Consider the following 19820-nt stretch of genomic DNA (forward strand, 5'->3'; position numbering starts at 1 on the left):
TATCCTTCAATTATTTCTTTTGGAAACGGAAGCAAACAGGTGTGCATCCATCACCCTTTCTTACCCACAGAGTCACAGTACAAACCCTTACACTGCCTACGTTTTCACCCGGGAGACCAAGTGGTTTTAGTATATGGAGATCTTGATTCATTCACGCATTCTACAGCCACATGGCACTACAGCGTATACTACTGTTTACTCAACTGACCCCTACTAATGAACATTTGGGCTGATTCCAATCTATTAAAAATAAGGCCCATGGATACAATTTGTACTTCATACCTAGAAGTCCAAAAATTGGCATTATCATTTTGTAGCTATTGATCCTCTGACTTCTTGAATTTCCACTTCCTCAACTGTAAAACAAAGAGTTTTAACAACATGATTTACCTATCAGGGTTAAATAATATGTTAATTTAAAAGGTATTTCCATCAATCTTAACAGTAACTGATCTAGTCAGTAAAATGTATTTAAAATGAGTGAAAATATGAATCATGTAATTACCACCACATAGGTCATTTCTATTTAAATTAAGAAATTCGTATTTTGAGAGAGACAAACTAGTATGTATCCACAGAAAGACCAGGATAGTGACATTTCTAGAAACTACCTTAGATCAAACAGTTGAAGAAGTCAATTAAATATTTATTGAACAAATGCAGAATAAATGAACTAGAGGGTGTTTTAACCTGAAGATACAATAAACAACTTCAAATACTCAGAGGGCTGTCACACAAAAAATGAGAGACTTATTCAGTATTTCTCCAAAAGGCAGAACTTGAACCAAGGGATAAATATAGGCAACCAATGGGCTGCAGGACAGCTGTACGAAGAAGTGTATCTCTTATCTTAATCGCTTCCTTCCCAATATAATGCATTCCACACTTACGTTTCCCTTCTTCTGAAAGGAACTATTACAACTTAATACTCCTCATGAATGTCTTAAATAAATCGCATTTTCATGGCAAGCCCTCCACTGCCAGCAATGGATGTACTCACACTATCGGAAAAAAATCTACGGTTAACACACTGGTTTACTAGGAAATTGTCTTTTGTTCCTCAGCTGTATTTCAGCATTCTGTATTAGTGATTCCTAGGAGCTGAGGAGAAAAGAGAGCATATTCTCCAAAGAGGAAGCAGCAGAATCCCCAGCAACTCAGATGCCGCCCTTGGGGACATCCTCAAACCCCAGATGCATCACTACAACTACCGCTCAGGGGTACAGACGGGAGCGCGCCGGGTCTCGGGGCAGGAGAGCCAGCTGACGGCCACCGCTCCACATGAAGCAGGAGAGCTCTAATTTAGGAATCACTGGGAAACATAAACTGCGTAATACTGACGGGCTCCAAATTGTCAAATGTTACAAAATGAGAACTGTTTCAACAACTCTTCAGCATCATGTTTAAGGACAAAATATATATAATATACTTTATATTATATAAGTATTTTATCACATACTAAGGAATGCTGAGGTACTTCATCCAATAAATTGAAAATAAGAATTTTACATTTCTGTATTCGTCAGTATAGAGGATTCTGAAGGTGGATCTTGAACTCAGAATAACAAATCAGTTTTCAAGGAAAGCCACGTAATCGGTCAGTCTGGCTAACTGCTGTTCATTGGGGATTGGTGGAACTGGGGCAGGCTCTGTATGTTAGAGAGAGAAAAATACTTAAAGTTAGACACCAGCGTAACAAAGCTCTGGTCCTGCCACCCACACCCCCCAATGTTTTTAATTTTAACAATAAGGGAACTTTCTTAGATTTACAGTGATTTTGGACTTTTTGGAAAAACAAGCCAAGAAGTCTCAACTTTTATGAGTAATTTTCCCAAAGTGGGAGTAAAGACATCTGGCTTTGTTACTAGTTTTCCATGTGATGGTTAAAAACAATTAACATGGGACAGCTCTTTGAAGAGAACATAGCTCTTCTTGGAAAGACGCCTACCCATGTGATACTCAATTCAGTGAATAATTACAACGTGCTGGGCGCCGCTCAAGGAGAATATTAAGTTGTCAGAGAACACAAAAACACAGAGAACCCCGCTGTCAGAGTTAGTTCTAGCATCTAGAAGCGACCACATGCCAGCCAGGGCATGGATGCCTTCTAAATGCTGTGAGAGGCTCCCACAGGAGGCTCTGCGGGCTGGCCAGAGGGCACTGCCTTAAGGGGAGCTACAGAGGGGAACCCACACACCCTCTTGTACCCAGATGTAGTATCATAAATACCAAGCGGAGAATTCAGTCTTTGTTTACAAGGTTAGAGCTCAGAAAGATAGAGACACACTACAAAAAGAAACGAAGAAGAATCACAACCGAACATCTTCTCAACGAGCATGCGACACTACATACCTGACAAGGGAATAAACCTGTTAAAGGAAACATCCAGGGCCCCTGCAACTAAACAAAATTCACAGCCCGATTTAGAGCAGTCATGGTAAAGAACTTTCACGTGGAACATGTCATTTTTAATGCACTGGCATTGTGGTCATTTACTTCTCAAACAGGGCCAACAATTATGCTATCTTTCTGCATTAGTCTTTTTATTACAATAGTCCTGTCTCACCATCCAGATGGGCGGCGACCATTCCTGTCTGTCCATTCCTGCGCCCTCTCAGGGCTGTGCACGCTGAGATTTGTGTCCCACTTACTGTGGGGTCAACCATGTCTAAACACCAGGAATGCAGAGCAGGTGAAAGGAACTCTGGGGTGAAGCAGATCAGAAGGGTTTAGGGAAGTTAGATTGCGCCCAGCTCGAAAGGCCTGGCAGAAAAGTTGCTCCTGGTAAGCAGGAGGGAGAGAAACCGCCAAGCAGGAGTAAGTGTGGCTCATTTGAGGGAGGAAGACTGAGGGGCCGGGAATTCAGACTGAGATAATGAGGACAGGTCAGATAATTTAAGGCCTCAAAAGACCAGAGAACTTAATTTTGAGAAAGCTAAAGCCACTGAAAGTCTTGTTTAGAAGAGTCTGCATGTCAACAGTACAAGGAGAAGACGCTGAGTATCTGAGTATTCAAAATATTTTTTAAAAAGGCACTAGTTTAGATACAAGGATAACCAGTTAGAAATGGCCCCATAAATAAAAGGATGGAAGATTAACACTTAGTAAAATTTAAGTTGTAATAAGGATTATGAAACACCATACAGAATAGTTTTTTATACAAGAAATACATTTTTAAAAATTAACGTAAAACTAGGTGACCTTTAAGATCTTTTCTACCCTAAATGTCTATCATTCTATATCTATATTTAACATACGAGTTACTTTCATTTTGTTGGTATAGATTTTCCTATCAAATTATCCAAATTCAATGTCTGAAAAACTGCAAGGTTTACAAGAGTTCAACGCTGCACAAATGGATGAACAGCTCCACCTACCTGGCTTTTTGGGCATAACCATTCTTGTGGTGGAGTCCGCTTGCCATCCTTGCTCTAATATACCTAAAAATGTATATTTGACACAAATGAAGAAATAACCAAAAAACCTCCACAATTTTCATTTACAAGATCCACAATCTGTCAGTGACATTACTTGTATGGGAGACATAACGTGTAGTTTAACCTGTAATGTGTATTTTTACTAGAAAGGTATATTACAGGTCGCATTTTCATGTGAATTTGCATATCTCACGGTATTAACCTGATCAACATTATTAAAAACAGAAGTAAGGAAACCTTACACAGTATCTTCTGTAATCATTCTATCAGTAATAACAAAGACGAAGGCAATGATAAAATCAACAGCTCACATACACAGAAGCATGATCAGTGGGTACCATGCTAGCTGCTTTTAGAGGGATCATTTTATGCAACTGTCACCACAACTCTGTGAAGTGGGACATGAGACCACAATCTAACGGATGCTGAAAATGAAGTTTAGAGAATTCCAGTGACTTGTCCTAGATCACAGAGCTGGCAGTGGTGGGTAAGGGTGCCAGGATTCACACCCAGGCAGTCAGTTAGGAGTACGGGCTCTGGGGCATCTTACTTATTAGATAATAAATTATGGATCAATTTCAACAGAAGAGTCCAAACAAACAAATGTTCATATGAGTAAGTAACAGGATGATTTACTATAAGACTTTTCATTGACCTGCCCTGTATGTGTCTAGAATTGTGATAGGCCTTGGAAATTTAATAAGATATGGTGCTTAATGGGGCTCATATTTCGGTTAGAGAATCCAAAATGTTACTCATGGTAAAACAATGCCACAAGGTTCATGCAATATTCCACAGCCGTCCAGCAAGGGGAGGGGTTAGTCTGGGCACCACCTGAGAAATAAAGTGCAGGAGCACATCTGGAGACCTGTGGGTAAGAGTGGGGCGCAAGAACCTGGGTCACTGGTTAAGAAATGGAGGAGGAAAAAATGGGCTGCAAAGGGATACTGGGATGAGACTGTCTTTACGAAGAATGGGTGAAATGAGGATTTCTGAATGCAAGCAATGAGATCAGTTAAGACTTATTTTCTTAAAAACGAAATTATCAATATGTTGATTTTCAGAGGGATAGAAATAATTTAAAGAAGTTATACAAGTTTAAGCTCAGAATTACAAATATAATGTCAGCCACTTGGTATACTTAAAAGCAAATAATTTGCACATCCTTTATTTTCTTGCACGTCACTTTGTACCACTCGTAAGAAGCAGGATGCAACCTGGGGCCCCAGTGTTGGCTGCTATCAAATGCTTCATTCTGTACCCTTTTCTTCCAGGAACTCTCTGCTCTCGCCATCTTCCTTTTCCCTCCCACTATCAGTCAACAGCAGCTCCATCTTCCTTCCTGGGCATCAACTTGGAGGGCTGACCATGATTTCATAGGGTTTAAGTCTTGATCAAAGGTCTTAGCAATAAAAGTAGAAAATATTGAGGGGTCCTGCCATGGGAATCACGACAAGAAATGACTACAGGAACATCAACTGGTGCCTATCTTTGGAAAAAAGTGCTTTAAAAGTAAATACAAATCAAAAATCTCATTCACACTCAGAAGTCCAGAAAGCTCTACAAACCAAAAAATTTTTTCTTAACTCATTTGGTGGCAAAACCTGAAGTACCCCATTGTGAGTCTATTTCTGTTCTCTCCTCACACCAACGGGGTGGGCATTCACACACTGGGCCTGCTGCAGGACTGTCACCGTGCCTGGTCACAGGGGCCTGCTGCCCAAGACCCTGCTGGGGGTGCTGTGCAATACGTTTCCTATCACCTCTCTAAAGAAGAAACACAACCTAAGTTTCAAAAACATACCCTGTTCCAGTGTTCACATAAGAGACCGTGGACCTAAAATTTACACCTCCATTTTCCACTTTCCTGGAAAGTAATTAGTAAGCCAAATATACCTTTCACAGCCTCCTCCACAGGAAGTCCGACAAAGGCTGCAAAATCATCGGCAATGATCGAGGTATAGGCTTGAGAGACCAGGGTGAAGGCTCGCCTCCGTGTCGCATCTATTGGGGAGTGGAGGGTTGGCAGACAGTGAACCAAAAGAGCTGGCATTTTTACAACACACAATTAAATTACATTATTGTCCTTGTCCAAATTTTACAAGGAAGACTAGATCAACTCACAGGTTTCTATGCTTATAAATATATGTGCCTAGCATGTAAGAGGTGCTCAAATATTGCTGAATAAACAAATGCCTTTTTTTTTTGGTGAGGAAGATTGGCCCTGACCTAACACTGGTGCCAATCTTCCTCTACTTTCTATGTGGAATGCCACCACAGCATAGCTTGATGAGTGGTGTGTAGGTCTGCACCTGGGATCCAAACCTTTGAACCCCGCTGAAGCAGAGCACGCACACTAATCACTCCACCACTGGGCCGGCCCCATAAATGCATTTCTTATACTTCCTCTTAGACGAAAAGTCTCTCTCAAATGACAATAAAAAATACAGAGAGAAAAAAGTTAATATACACAAGACTCAAACCCTAAAAAAATTTCATTTAAATATATTTGTGTATTTAGGATGTAGATTTTTAAATTTCTCTTTTATTCTATCTACAAACACTGGAATCCGTGGCACAGAAATGCCCTACTTCTGCCCTTAGCTGTCCTTTCTCAGGAGGGTCTCTGATACGGGATCACACCTGGGAGCTGCAGAACAAACCTTGTAACTAGAGCACTCTTCCTAACTTTCAAGTCGGCTCTAATCTCCTGACCTCGTTCGGGTTCAAGTCCTAAGGTCAAGCTTCAACGAGTGACCTAAGACAAGCGGCTGCAAACAACCCCAGCAAGGAGCCCTGCCTAGAGCTGGCACACGGGATGTCCCCAGGCTTCAGTCTCCAGCGTCAATGATTCCGAGGCAGGAGGGCGGAAGCGGAGCCCGGCTAGCTTGTCCTCCTGTCTGCTGCTCTTTCAGTAGCACAAGGGCTCCTTCACCTGGCGGTCAACATGCACACGGAAGATTCTGGATTGTACCCGCCACATTTAACAGGCAAGACTGCAGGCAGAAGAAAGCCCTGCAACACACTGAAAATCCACTCTCCATTCCTGAGACGCTGCCTAACAACTACGCCAATCTCCTCAGACATCCTTTGCTCCAAACTAGCGCCCAGGGTCTCAGACGAGCCTTCCACCCTCTCATCTCCCAGCCTTGGGGTCATCCTGTCGTGTGGTCGGACATGCCCTCCTCCCTGCTCTCTACTATTCCTAGGACTTTACAAACTCCTCCCGCGGCACTGAAATGCACTGCATCTCTGCCCTTCTCTGAAGTCACAGGACTGCTTACACTGCTCACTTACCCAGCCATCCTCCACCACCCATGCCATACGCTCTCTGCTCCCCTCATCTCATTTACACCCCAAACTTCTCTACAGGAGGGCTGTCTTTTATATCTTTGTATGTCCCCAAGTGCCTAGCATCTCTGACGAAGGATGTGCTGAATACATGCTCACTGATGGCACCACCAGAACCCAAATGTCTTGGGCTCTGTTCTCGCACATTCCTTACAAATCGCTGACATTCAATCATGTTTCCTCATTTCTCACTGAGCCACTCCTTGCTCCTCCTCCCAAATCTTTACAGTCAATTCCTTCCTTCTAACTACCAACCTCCCAGCAAATGACCTTAAATCAGGCTTTTAAAACATCTTAGAGACCAAGGAACTTCTTCTATTGAAGGCTACAGACAGTCAATGGAAAAGAACTGAGAGTAACAAGAGAAAAGGAAAACACAAGTGTACACCAAAAACGATATTCACTTGATAAGCCTACCATGTTTTAAAAACATCTACTTTAGTTCAAGTACTCTGGTCAGATTTTCAGAGTTGTGAGGAAAAAGACAGGGGAACAGAACAAGAAAAGAATGTGAATGGAAGAGAAAAACAGAAGGGAGAGAGGAGAAACAGAAAGGGGCATAACTGGAAAACAAAGAGACACACAAGGGGAGGCAGAAGCAACTGGCGGAGGACGCAGAAGTGCAGGCCAGCACTCCACAGAGGCAGTGAGAGGCCGCACACCCGGGCTGCTGCTGGCCACGCGGCACGAACGAATCTAACGTCCAGTCTGAGCAGTCACTCTGCAGCCTCGAGGTCGGTGGAATGTGTAACCTCACGAGGACACGCATTAGCATGACATGCTGGAAGGTGGAATAAATGGAGCCGGCAGCTAACATCTGTGGCAATTCACCATGGGACACAGTCTTGGGGAGACCCTAACACAATGCTCACTCTGTGGTTCAAAAACTACCTAAAAGTGCCGATTATCTACCAGGAACTGCCCACTCGGCGCTGGGCACAGATGGGAAGATGAGCTGGCCGTCCTGCCCTTTCCAACCCACTCTGCCCCTCCGTTCCGGGGAGGCTGGCACCACGTCTGCAGCCCCTGGGCTCCCTATGGGCAGTGGGGTTCCGCAGGTCAGGGAAGGTATTTCCTGTCCTGTCCCTGCGCTGCTCTGGCTGACCCTCTGCATCCACAGCTTCTGAGGGGCAGCCTCTTCCCTGCGGCTCCAGTAACGCTGGTCCCTCGCCTTGTCCCTTTGGGTCTGGGGTGAGAGTGGCTACTGTGTACAGCTAGTCCCTGGGGGCTTCTGCAGCCCCTGTGAGTCTCCTCTGAGAACAGTTCTTTCACTGGCCTCTCCTCAGTTAGGCCACGTTCAGTCGTCTAACAGGACTGTGACTGATTCACAACAGAATGGGAAGAGATGTAAGAAAGCGATTCTTCTTAACTAGAAAACAGCACTTTGTAACACACTAAAAAAACAAACCATTAAACTTAGCAGTAATTCAAATCTGTTATGAGACGACCCTCATGAGGCTGCAACCTATGGAGGAAAACATAGCACCATTCACGAATCAGGAGATCTGTAAAACTCTCGGGACACAGTCACAAATATCATAGGTGAAAAGAAGAGTGCTTTAGAACACGGTAAGTGCTTACACACGTCGATTCATTTCCAACAACCCGAGGAGAGCACCGTTTATAATCCCATTTTACAAATGAGGAAAAGGAGGCACAGAGGGCTCACTCCTAGTGACAGGACCAAGCTCTGAACTCCAGAAGTCTGGCCCCAGAATCCAAACTCCCGCAGGTCATGGAGCACAGCTGTTCAGGGCCTACCGGCCTGCTGTCAAAGGAGCTCTTAATCTGACAGAGAATCCCCTGGGAAGGACTACAGCTACACCCACTGGAGGGACACAAAGGACAGTTGCTGACTGAGTCAGGAGACCCGAGCCTAGTCCTGCCAATGAGCCTGCTGTCTAACGCTGGGAAAAGGCACCTGGCCTGTGTCCTCACGTCACGCTCGTAAGACTGAACTAGAAACTGTCAGAGTCCACTACTCCACAAATTCCTCAAGGCGCACTTGAAGAGCTCACGGCTGGTCCCTACACCCCTAGTGCGCCTGTGCAAGCTTCCTCCACACTCCCCCCTTCACACCCTCCTGCTGGTCCTGTACTCCTGATCATTTCCTTCACGTTGTAAGTAAGTGCCTCCTGTCTGGTCGCTTACATTGTTCTGTTTTATGCTGATAGGGTTTTACCATTCCACGAGAATGAGGTACACCTCGGAAGCAAGCTTTACCTTCTGCTCCCCTGAAAAGTTGACATCCCTTGGCAGAGCGATGACCAGTTATTCCAAAGTTCCTGCTCACTGGCTCCTCCAGAGCAGGAAGGCGGGCAGTGAGGGCAGGTATTAACTACAGAAGAAGGTGGCAATACGAAATAGGGGTACAACAACGTAAAAAGGGATCCCTGGATGAACTGACAAGAGTGAAGCTTGAGGCCTGGAAGCAAGTGTTGGGGTGGGAGGACAGAAAGAGGCAGGCAGGGTCAAGCTTTATGGGGGTCCGCGCTATGCTGCACCAGGCTTGTAATCTTCCAAAGCAATTAAAAAACATATAAGAATCTACATATTAGAATGGATTAGTTATAAATCAAGAAGCTGAAGACAACCCCTATCAAAGGCTGAGGCTGACAGAGACTAAAGTACAGTCTCAACTTTCTAAAGTCTTAACCAACCCATTCCTTGGCCTTCCTGGAGAATTACAAGATTTCATTTTAGTAGCAACAATACCCTTTTACTGACAAGAGCAATTTCAATCTAGAATTAAGACACAGTGAGGTCCCTAGCTGCCAATATAATCTCAAGCAACATGAAATGAAGAAGTATGATTATAGCAAATCTAAAAAAGAATTGAGAAACCTGCCCCCTTCACTGAGCAGAAAATATCTGTTATTTTGGATACATCACTGACTGACTCTAACAGTGCGCACTTACAGAAAAGGTCTAGCCTAATTTAATTCTCAGCCACAAAGAAACACTACCTCTAAGGGCTTCCATGATTGGCTGGACCGTCTCAGACCACTGGTGTGCGTTGATGGTTGTATAGATCCCAGGGAAATCTCTCTGCCAGATTCTTTGTCCCACTGACCAAATTCCTCCAAGTTCAGAATTTGCCTGCAATAAATATTGTTGCCTTTGAGGATATTCGCTCTGCAGATTTACCAACAACTGCATCTTAAACATAATTCAACATTTCTTTTAAGAGATGTAATTACTTTTCAGCCCAATCACTATCAAAAAGGTTTTTAAATGCTGTAAATGGTAATGTAAAATTTATTTGTATGTTTTATATAAATTTTTATTACAATAGAAAATTAAGTCATGAGAAAGTAGTCCAAAAATATTTCAGAATTAAGTCTGGGAATTAATTATCTTATACGTTTTTTAAAAATGTTGTATTTATATTTCATATACACATATATGCAACACAAAATATATAACAGTCATATATACATGTAGATAAATATATATATATATATGTATTTTTAGGACAAAAGTAATAGCAAAATGGCTAATGATATAGATGGCCAATCTAAGATGTCATACACTGCCGCCTAAGGATAGAGTTCGCACTAACATCACTGAAACTAGCCGTATAACTTGTAGTTCTTTATTTTAAGCCAATGAAGCTGGAGGAACATTCTAATCTTACTTAACAGAATGTCTGGGAAAAGAAAAGAGAATAAAAATACCAATCTGATCTGCTGCTGAAAATCAATACTGAAAAAAAGAATTTGGGTGAATTCTTGGTAATACTCTGTGAATGTTTCAAAACGTTCGCTTCACATTTATGCTAGACACAGTGAATCACTTGAAATTACAAATTTACTTCAATTCACTTTGAAAGAAACTTTTAAAAAAGGTTATTTCATCTACTCTCCCAGCCAAAACAAGAAATCTAAAATCCTAATGAGCAGAAATAATACTGTGAAGAATGATCATTTTTAGAATATTCTTGTAAACAATATCAGTTCTGAAATAAATACCATTTTAGGAAACTGCAAAAATCAGTTGAAAAAACAATACAACATAAAAACCAAACATTCAACTAAACTGGCTCAGTTGTTTACTGGGTAAAGTGACACTTAAGAAGCATCTTAAGAAAGCTGACCCACAGGAGCTGAGCACAGAGTTCTACACCATCCAAGGGAAATTAATCGATTAACGGAATTTGTAGATCTAGTCGTAAACTTTAATACCACTTTAACAACTATTTCTGTGAACCGCATGAGTCAAAAAACAGAAACTTTTAAGAGGCTGCCATTTAAAGGAATGCTATGACTATATTAAGCAGTAAAATATATCGAAAGAATACTTACAGATTTTATAGCAGGTGGTATTCTTTTCCAAAGATATCTTGCATTATTCCTAATTTACAGCCCCCCAAGAAAGAATAAGCAATTAAAAAAAAACCACCAGGGTAAATGTTTAAAATTCCAAATCCCAATGCAAACACACAGAAGTATACTTTAAAACACTCTTTATAATACAGAATGAAATTTAGTTCTATATGAATTTGTCCAAGGGAAGTAAGAGTAGTTTTCCAGACAAAAAGACATGAAATATTTTTACCAAAGTAACGTTTTGCCATTTGTAGAGAATTTTTATTATTGATCCCGATTTTAAATTAAGGCAATATACACTAAAAACACAAAGACTGAAAGAGAACTGCCTGCCTAAATAATTTATTCATATATGTAACAAGCAAATGCATATGCTTGCAAGGCTCTGGCATTCCTGACAATATGAAGGACACACAATACTTTTATCCTTATCATGAGCCCTCCTCCCAAGTGTGTAGAGAGCCACCAAAACCTTCAAGGCAGTTTTCAAGACTTTGGAAGCTTGAATTACAACAAACATATGACAATGGGATTACAAAAAAATGTAACATAATTTAAACGATATATGTGTAATAAAAATCTCAGTTTAGTTTTTTAAAAAGATATGAAATGAAAAGGTTTAGAATTTAAAACAAAATTTAACAGCAATCATCAATGCGTCGAAACAACTATAAGGGACTCCGCTTGCACAGTTCCGCTTTCTGACTTTTCTTCAATGGACGTTAGTTAGGGATAATTAAAAAACTAAAGGCTTTCAAGAAATCTCACACATGTGGGTAACAAGTTCCTCTTAACTTTCTCAATCTTCTCTTCTGTTTCTCTTGGTCTATTCATTACATGTGAAGTAAGTAAAGAGGTCATAAGAAAGTTTTATAAAAAGACAGAAAAGGTCAAGAGAATTAAATCTACTGACAGTGTCGTTTCTCACAACGAATTAGAACGTTTTTTAGAAGGTATACGTAAAACAAGTGTATTGTAAAATAACTCAGCCTTGTCAGAATTTAAGTCATAATTCAATATACGAAAACAGGTGTACTAAGTATTATAATAAAAGATACAGCTCCTTGTGCCTATGTTTTAGTGAGGCTACTTCAACGCGAGCATAATTTCCGTATAACCTTGAGGAAGCTGCTGCTCTTAGCTTCAGGTAGAACGTACTTACATGTCATTATGGAGCAGATATAAAGCTAGAAGCTGACCATACACTGGGGGTGTAGCAATTCCTCCAGGAGCCTAAAAGGCCAAAAATTAAAGAAAAAACCTCATTTATTCCCATACTTTTATTCTTTTAAAAAGTATTTTATTAACACTAATCTAAAAAGTAAGCATATTTTATACTACTTACTATTACAGTTGTAGAAGCATCAAACACTAAAAACCAGAGTTTTACGTTTAGATCTGTCCTCAGCTGTGATTTATCTCCCTCTGAGCCTCTATGTCTTTATAAGCACAAGAATATTTAAATGACTTCCCTTACCTAGTTCTCAAATTCTTTCAAACAGTCTCACTATGATGTGTAAGAAACAAGTATTTCCAACAGATTCGTAAAGCATCATGACTCTGCCCAGTCTATCAATACGTTGAATGCCTACGTAAATGAGAGATCAACGGAAAAACAGCACAGCTGAGATACAAGGCCTTTTCTCTCCTCATTCAACTTTAATTCAATCAAAAAACATCTATTAAGTGTCCATCAGTGAGTTGCTGCCTGTGGCTGCTGTCCCCTTTAGTTAATTAACTTTTTATACTAACGTTATAAATCCTTTCTAAGTGCCTAAAAAAAAACCTTAACTTTAACAGGTGCATGATATAACTTTCACCCGTCTTACTGAAGACGAAACACAAGCTTACATGATAACATTATGAAAGTGGGAAAGGCTTTCTGAGTTAATAAAAGGTTACAATGGTCACATCTTCTTTGGTCTGCTTGTGCGCCTGCACAAACGTCTTTAATAACATCCAAATTCCCTCACGATCCCCCAGAACGAGAGGCAAGAGATCTAGTCCAACTAACACGAGAAGATATTGGAGGATGTTAGGAGCAAAGACGCACAAGGTTTTCGGGCTCGGTAGCTGAAGACAAACAACAACAAGCTCCCAGCGAGTTCGGGGAGGCCACGCCTGGATCTCTAGCCTTCAGAGCAGGCCGCAGCGTCCCGGGCTCCACACTCGGGGCTCCCGTCCCCAGCCCCGCGGGCCCCAGGCCCTGTTACCCTGGAGACTGGCGCCTCCCGGGGCCGCCAGCGACCCCGCGGTTTCTCCCAACGCGACGCGAATGGCTACCTCGAGCTCCTGGTTCTCACACTGATCCAGCAACTTTTTGAAACTAAAAGCACCTTCCGCCATCACTGCCACTGGCATCTTCCCGGCTGGTGCCGCCGCCACACGGTCCCAACACCCAGACCACACACTATCCCTCCGGGCGTCGCGCCCGCGATGACGTAGAAGCCGCCGTCGCCACTGACGGCCCATGCGCAGGCGCGCCGTCGGTTCCGGCGCGTCGATGGGCGTCGCTGCGGCCGGGCGAGGATGCCGATGCTCTGTCCGGCCCTCTCGGTGCTCTGGAGGACTGGCCGATCCCCGCGGCAAGCTGTCTTTAAGTTGGCGGCCGAACCGGCGTAGGGAGGGGTTTTGTGCATATTTGCGGACAGGTAGATGTCTACACTTTGAGGCCTGATACACATGCATGCACGCTTAAAGGCTCATAACCTAGCTTTTGGTTCTCCCCCAAACCTGCCCCTTCAGCAGCCCTTCCCATCTCAGTGAAGGGCACGCCGTCTTTGCACGCGGGGCTCCCCTCGCTCGCTGGACCACTCACGCTGCCGAACCTCGGCGCTCTGCTGACTTCCCCGCCCGCCTCCCTCCAGGCTACTCCCTACACATCCACAATGGCCAATTTTTTTTTTTCTGAAACATAAACCAGATGTTGTTACTCTGCTGCTCAAACCCCTAAAATCTGGATTCCTTGCTATCGCTTAGGCTGCAAGGTCTGGTTCCTAGATCTTCGCTGACTTGCTCCTGCCATCCTGGCCTCCTTAGTTTTCCGCACGGTACTTATTGCTAGCGAACGCTGCGTTGCATATTGTTGATTTGCGTCTTTGGTTTGCCGCCCTCGCTAGACCACTGGGGAAGACGCTTCCATTTGTTCCCTGCTGCGGAATGGGCTACATAATTTGTGAGCGCGGAGAAAATTGAAAATGCAGGACCCCTAGTTCAAACAACTGGGGACTGCCATGAATGATAATATAAAGTTTTTCTCTTTATTCCCAGTGTCTCCCTCAACTTTTCTAACCAGTTTTTAATTTGCGGTTTAATGTCATTCTAAGAAAAATAGAAATTTTAAATTTTTTTCTTAAATTTTACCATCCATCTTCATATTGTGCAATGACAGTGTTAAATACAAATATAAGTGCATTTAACTCATATGTGGAATCACAGGAATTAGACAATCTGTATTTCATAGCTCATACATGTATGTGTATTTTGTTCTTAGAACCTTGTAAATAGTGCGGAAAATTAAGTCAGCTGTTTTTCAGACACTTCATTTAGGCACATGCCCTACTAGCACTTCCTACCTTAGACTTTCTGGTTAGTGAGGAAGAGCTGAAAGGAAAAAGAACCTTCCTTTTCCTGCTATGTAATTATTTTTATCACAACCAAGGAATATTTCAGCATAATACAAGGAAGTAACACAAGTAAGAAAGAATATGATCGGGTTCCTTGGTTACCTGTGTTTCTCAGGACACCATTGCCCTCATTATGTGATTGAGGCAAGTTCAGGTTCCAACGGGAAATGTGGCCTCTCAGGGCTGTGAGCACCCAGCATACTCAGTTGTAGACGTAACATGCTTCCCTTGTACTCACTTTGAATCTTGCTGAACTCCCATCATTGGGGGTCCAGTGGGAATTCTATGTTCATGGGGTACTCTAAACTCTATATGGAACGGCGGCAAACACCATATTTCACATATTTCTTTGCTGGTGTGCAAATGCTCCATGATCCCGATGGACTTCACTTACCAAACACAAGCTCAAAGATAAAATGATAAGAATTTCAAGACAGGAGCAGCCTCACTATTTTTGCAGATTCAACACTGTTTCCGTGTGGAAATGATTGTGTTTAGTAATGCTTTGGGTGGAATATGAAGATGAAAAATCACTACGAAAGTTCCTCCAAGAATTGCCAACTTTAAATACGAAGTTACACAAATAGCTAGTATAACTAGAGACATTTTGGAGCAATAAAGTATCAAAGTTTCATTAATCATACAAAGACAGAAGGACTGAGGACAAAATGATTCTAAGATCATTTGACGTAAATTTGAGGAGCAGGATTTTGAATTTTCAACCTGTAATAATAGCTCCCAACCTATTTTGGACAGAGGAAAACTCAGTGGGATAAATTGCCTGGCAATTTGATCATTTAAAGGGAAATTATGATTTTAAATGCTTGACAGGTACTTTGGGCTGCTAAAAGGTGAAAACTTTATAGATGGTTCTTTGCTGAACAGAAAAGTCCCAGTGAGGCTTTGGACATACAATCACAGCTCAGAGGTAGAGTCTGGGTGTCATTTAGAGGACCAAGCTATTCTTTAACAGACAGGCACAGGCATTTGGGAATTGGAGGCTGGGAGCTAGAGAGGGGAGGAAGAGGGTCTTTGAGAGAGGGAAAGAGGGCTGTGGGGGTGGGGAAAGTGGAGCAATTGGGGCCTAAGGTGAGATCCTGGCCTGGATTTAGAGAACTCCAAGTGGCAGTGTGGGGCCAAAGGATTTCCAGGGCTGCGATGGCTGATAGTCATTTTTTCAATACTTACTGTGCTGCATCTAATTTTACCCCCAAACTTTCAATAATAGACAGGAGAAGTGAAAGGGTATGATAAAGGGCAGTGTGGTATAAAGCCAATAATTTCAGGAGGTGAGATTCAGAAGAGAGATCAGGATTTCACAGAAGCAAGACAGTAGAGACGAGGCCACCAGAAGGAAGCTCTGCTTCCTAGAGATGCTGACTCTGGGGCAGTGAGGGGCTGTGTTTCCCACTCCACTTGGGATGAGGGATGGGTCAGCATGCTGAAGGGAAGCGTGGGCTCCTGAGGCTGGAGGCTGGAGGTCTCATACCCATTCCCCCGGCTCAGCCCCCTGTGCAAACTGCCATGCCTTTCTCAACTCTTGTCACAGGGGAAGCACAGTCATTGAGGAGGTTAGAAATTGGAGAATAGCTAATTCAGAACTCTGAAATTTCACCTGGTTCCTAGAGAATCCCCTAAAAACCATTAAAGCTAATCAATGGATTCAGCAAGATTGCAGGATAGAAGATAAATATACAAAATCAATTGTATTTTTATCCAGTAACCATGAACAAACTGAAATTAAGAAAACAACTTCATTTACAATAGGATCAAATGAATAAAATACTTAGGAATAAATTTAACAAAAGAAGTGCAAAATGTATACTCTGAAAACTACAAAACGTTGTTCAAACAAATTGAAGAAAACCTAAATAAATGGTAATGCATCCCTTGTTCACGGATTGGAAGACTTTATATTATTATGGCAATATTACGCACACTCACATTCAATGCAATCCCTATCAAAATCACAGCTATTCTGTTTGTAGATATTGACAAGATGATCATAAAATTCCTATAAAAATTCAAGGACCACAGAAGAGCCAAAACAATGTTGAAAATTAAGAACACTTTCCAATATCAAAACTTAACTACAAAGCTACAGTAATCAAGACAGGGTAGATATGTAGGTCAGTGGATAATAGACAGATAGGTCAGCAGTCTGTCAAGACCTTCCTGGGGGAAAGAATAGTCTTCTGAACAAATGGTGTGGGGACAACTAGATATCCACATGCAGAGGAAGGAAGTTGGACCCCTGTCTCACACCATATGCAATAATTAACTCAAACTGGATCAAAGACCTCAATGTAAGAGCTAAAACTAAAAAACTGTTAGAAAAAAACATAGGGTAAGTCTTCCTGACTTGGGATCATGCACTTGTTTCTTAGATATGACACCAAAAGTCCAAGTAACAAAAGAAAAAAAAATCAGTAAATTGGATGTTATCAAAATTAAAAAGTTTTGTGCTTCAAAGGACATCATCAAGAAAGTGAAAAGACGATCACAGAATGGGAGAAAATTTTGCAAATCATATACTGGATAAGAGATCTGGATTTAGACTAAATATATAACTCTCATGACTCAAGAATAGAAAGGCAAATAACCCAATTTAAATGAGCAAAGGATTTAGTTAGTCATTTCTCCAAAGAAGATATACAAATGGCCAATGAGTACACGAGAAGATGTTCAACAGCATTCCTCATTAGGAAAATGCAAATCAAACCCAAAATGAGATGCTATTTCCCACCCAGTAGGGTGGTTATAGTAAAAAAAGACAGATTATAGGTGTTGGGGAAGATATGGAGAAGTTAGAATGCTTATACACTGCTGGTGGGAATGTAATGTGGTGCGGCTGCTTTGGAAAGCAGTCTGGCACTTCTTCAAAAGTTTGAACATAGAGATAGCACATGACCCCGTGATTCTGCTCCTAGGTATATATCCAGGAGAGGTGAAAATATGTCCACACGAAAACTTGTGCATGGATGTTCATAGCAATTATTCATAATAGCCAAAAAGTAGAAATAATCTGAATGTCTATCAATTGATGAATAGATAATCAAATGTAGTATATCTATGCAGTGGAATATTATTTGGCAATAAAAACAAATGAAATCCTGACACATGCTAAGGCATGGATAAATCTTGAAAACCTTGTGTTAAATGAAATAAGCCAGTTGAAAATGACCAACTATTGCACGATTCCATTTATAAGAAATATTATATGAAATGTGGATTCCAGCAAATCCATAGAGACAGAAAGGGATTGGCAGGAGGCAGCAGGACCTGCAGCAAGAGGATGGGCCACAAAGGACCAGGGCTGTGGGTGGAGTCTATTCACAATATGAGTCTGCATCAGAGTTGCAGGGAAGCAGCTGCAAGAATGAGCCAGCTCTGAGCCAGCCCTCGTCTGTGTCAAGGACCTGGGCGTCATGCTGACGGTGGAAACTAACCTCAGAGCATGGGAAGCTGTCTCTGTCCATGGGTAGGGAGGGAAATGGATGCATTTTTAATTCCAGAGGCATTAAACTCTCAATAGAGTAGAGGAGCACGTCAATTCTGATGAGTCTTCCCCTGGAGGAACTGGGCTTTGGGGGGTGCCAGTGTGGTTCTCATGTACTGCCATTGGACCATTGAGTTAGAGGGACATTTGTGTCTCTGACTGGTAAAATCTCAAACGGAGCTCTTGGCAAAGTCATCTGCTGTGGGTGGCATTGACAATGGATGCCGCCGTTTTGGAAACCAAGGTAACAATACACAATGAGAGCCAGAACACAATCTGAGCCTTCAAGGTAGAGTTCTGGCCCTGGGAAGTCATCCAGAGGAAGTCCTTGCAAAAGAGGAAATAAATGATAGCTAAAAATGGCACAGCAACAAAAAATACAATAGCTGAAGCCCTTAAAATGACCTAAATGTCTAATAGGTGAATGTTGAAAAATGTCACGGCCAGTCAAGGGGATGTTTTGAAGCTACTAAGTTTATAAACATAAAGTCTATGTAAAGTAGCGTTTCTGAAATAATGTTAAGAAAAAAACATAGAAAATAGTGTTATATATACCACTTGGTTATTACTATGTTCCAGGCGAGATGTATAGATAAATGTCGGAAGGGAACATAGAACTGAAAACTATCATAAGGTTAAGGGGGCTAGATTATGGATGAAAAAATATTTTAAGATTTCTTTTAATATTGTCAAATGATTTTAACGACAAAGTTTTTTTTGCCCCGAATCTTAAATGACTTTAACAATCCAAACTTAAAAAATAGGACACATCTCTTTCTTTTTTCCCCCTTTTGACTAACGCTTGTGTTCACAGGTGAATAATAAAAAAGAACATTTTTGCAAAACTTCAGAAAGGCCCTGGAGCTAAGGGCAGGAAAATGTTAGGGAAAGTTTGGAGGAATAAAGAAAGCGGTAAAAAATGATGGCAGGGTTAGAAGCAAAGGGATTCTAATAAAGCAGGAAGGAGAGCGAATGTGCGAGAGACCCTGAGAGCAGGGTAATGGCGGGTGACAGGGCAGTCTTATAGGGGAGTGACATCATTTAAAGCTGCTTCTCACACTCCTTATTTATTTCCTCAGTAGAGACGTGTCTCTTGGCTGACAATATGAAGGGCATATAGAACAGTTCATTAAGCTTTCCATTTCTAGTTTTATTTTAATTCTGTGAGCTCCAAGGACAGTGTCTCACACTCTTGAATTGTGAACACACAACATAGTAGGTTGAGTGAATGCTCACTTTTCTTTTGTTCATTCCCTGAGAACAGGACTTCGCCTTGCATTCTCTTCCTCTTTGTCCATCAATCCTTGCTTCGTTTCCTGTTGTCTTCTGCAGGGTGTTCTGGTGTTTGCAGCCCCAGTGGCAATTCTGACAATGAGGACCCTTCTCAAGACAAAAGGGTAACTGGATGCCGCTCTCCTCTCCCCAGGGAGAAGGATTTGGCAGACTGTGTGCTCCCAGACCTCAGTACTGGTGTAGCCAGAACTGCTCTTGTCTTCAGAGAGCCTAGACAGGACGGCCATGGTGGTCACCTCCCAGAATCCCCCTCTCCTCCTCATACGTGCCTTCCCCAGTGGTACCT

General features: G+C 42.0%; 1 protein-coding gene across 1 annotated transcript; it reads right to left on the minus strand.

Annotated features, from left to right (window-relative positions):
* Positions 1 to 625: 625 nt before the first annotated feature.
* COPS8 (COP9 signalosome subunit 8) lies at positions 626 to 13540 on the minus strand. The gene is made up of 8 exons (XM_046643818.1): positions 13400 to 13540; positions 12279 to 12349; positions 11093 to 11141; positions 9755 to 9887; positions 5334 to 5441; positions 3378 to 3440; positions 2353 to 2400; positions 626 to 1649 (listed from the first exon to the last, which is right to left on the minus strand). The coding sequence occupies exons 1-8, from the start codon at positions 13475 to 13477 to the stop codon at positions 1570 to 1572; spliced, it is 630 nt and encodes a 209-aa protein (XP_046499774.1). The 5' UTR covers positions 13478 to 13540; the 3' UTR covers positions 626 to 1569.
* Positions 13541 to 19820: the final 6280 nt, after the last annotated feature.

Source organism: Equus quagga, chromosome 17 (genome assembly GCF_021613505.1).
Source record: "Equus quagga isolate Etosha38 chromosome 17, UCLA_HA_Equagga_1.0, whole genome shotgun sequence".
Lineage (NCBI taxonomy): Eukaryota > Metazoa > Chordata > Mammalia > Perissodactyla > Equidae > Equus > Equus quagga.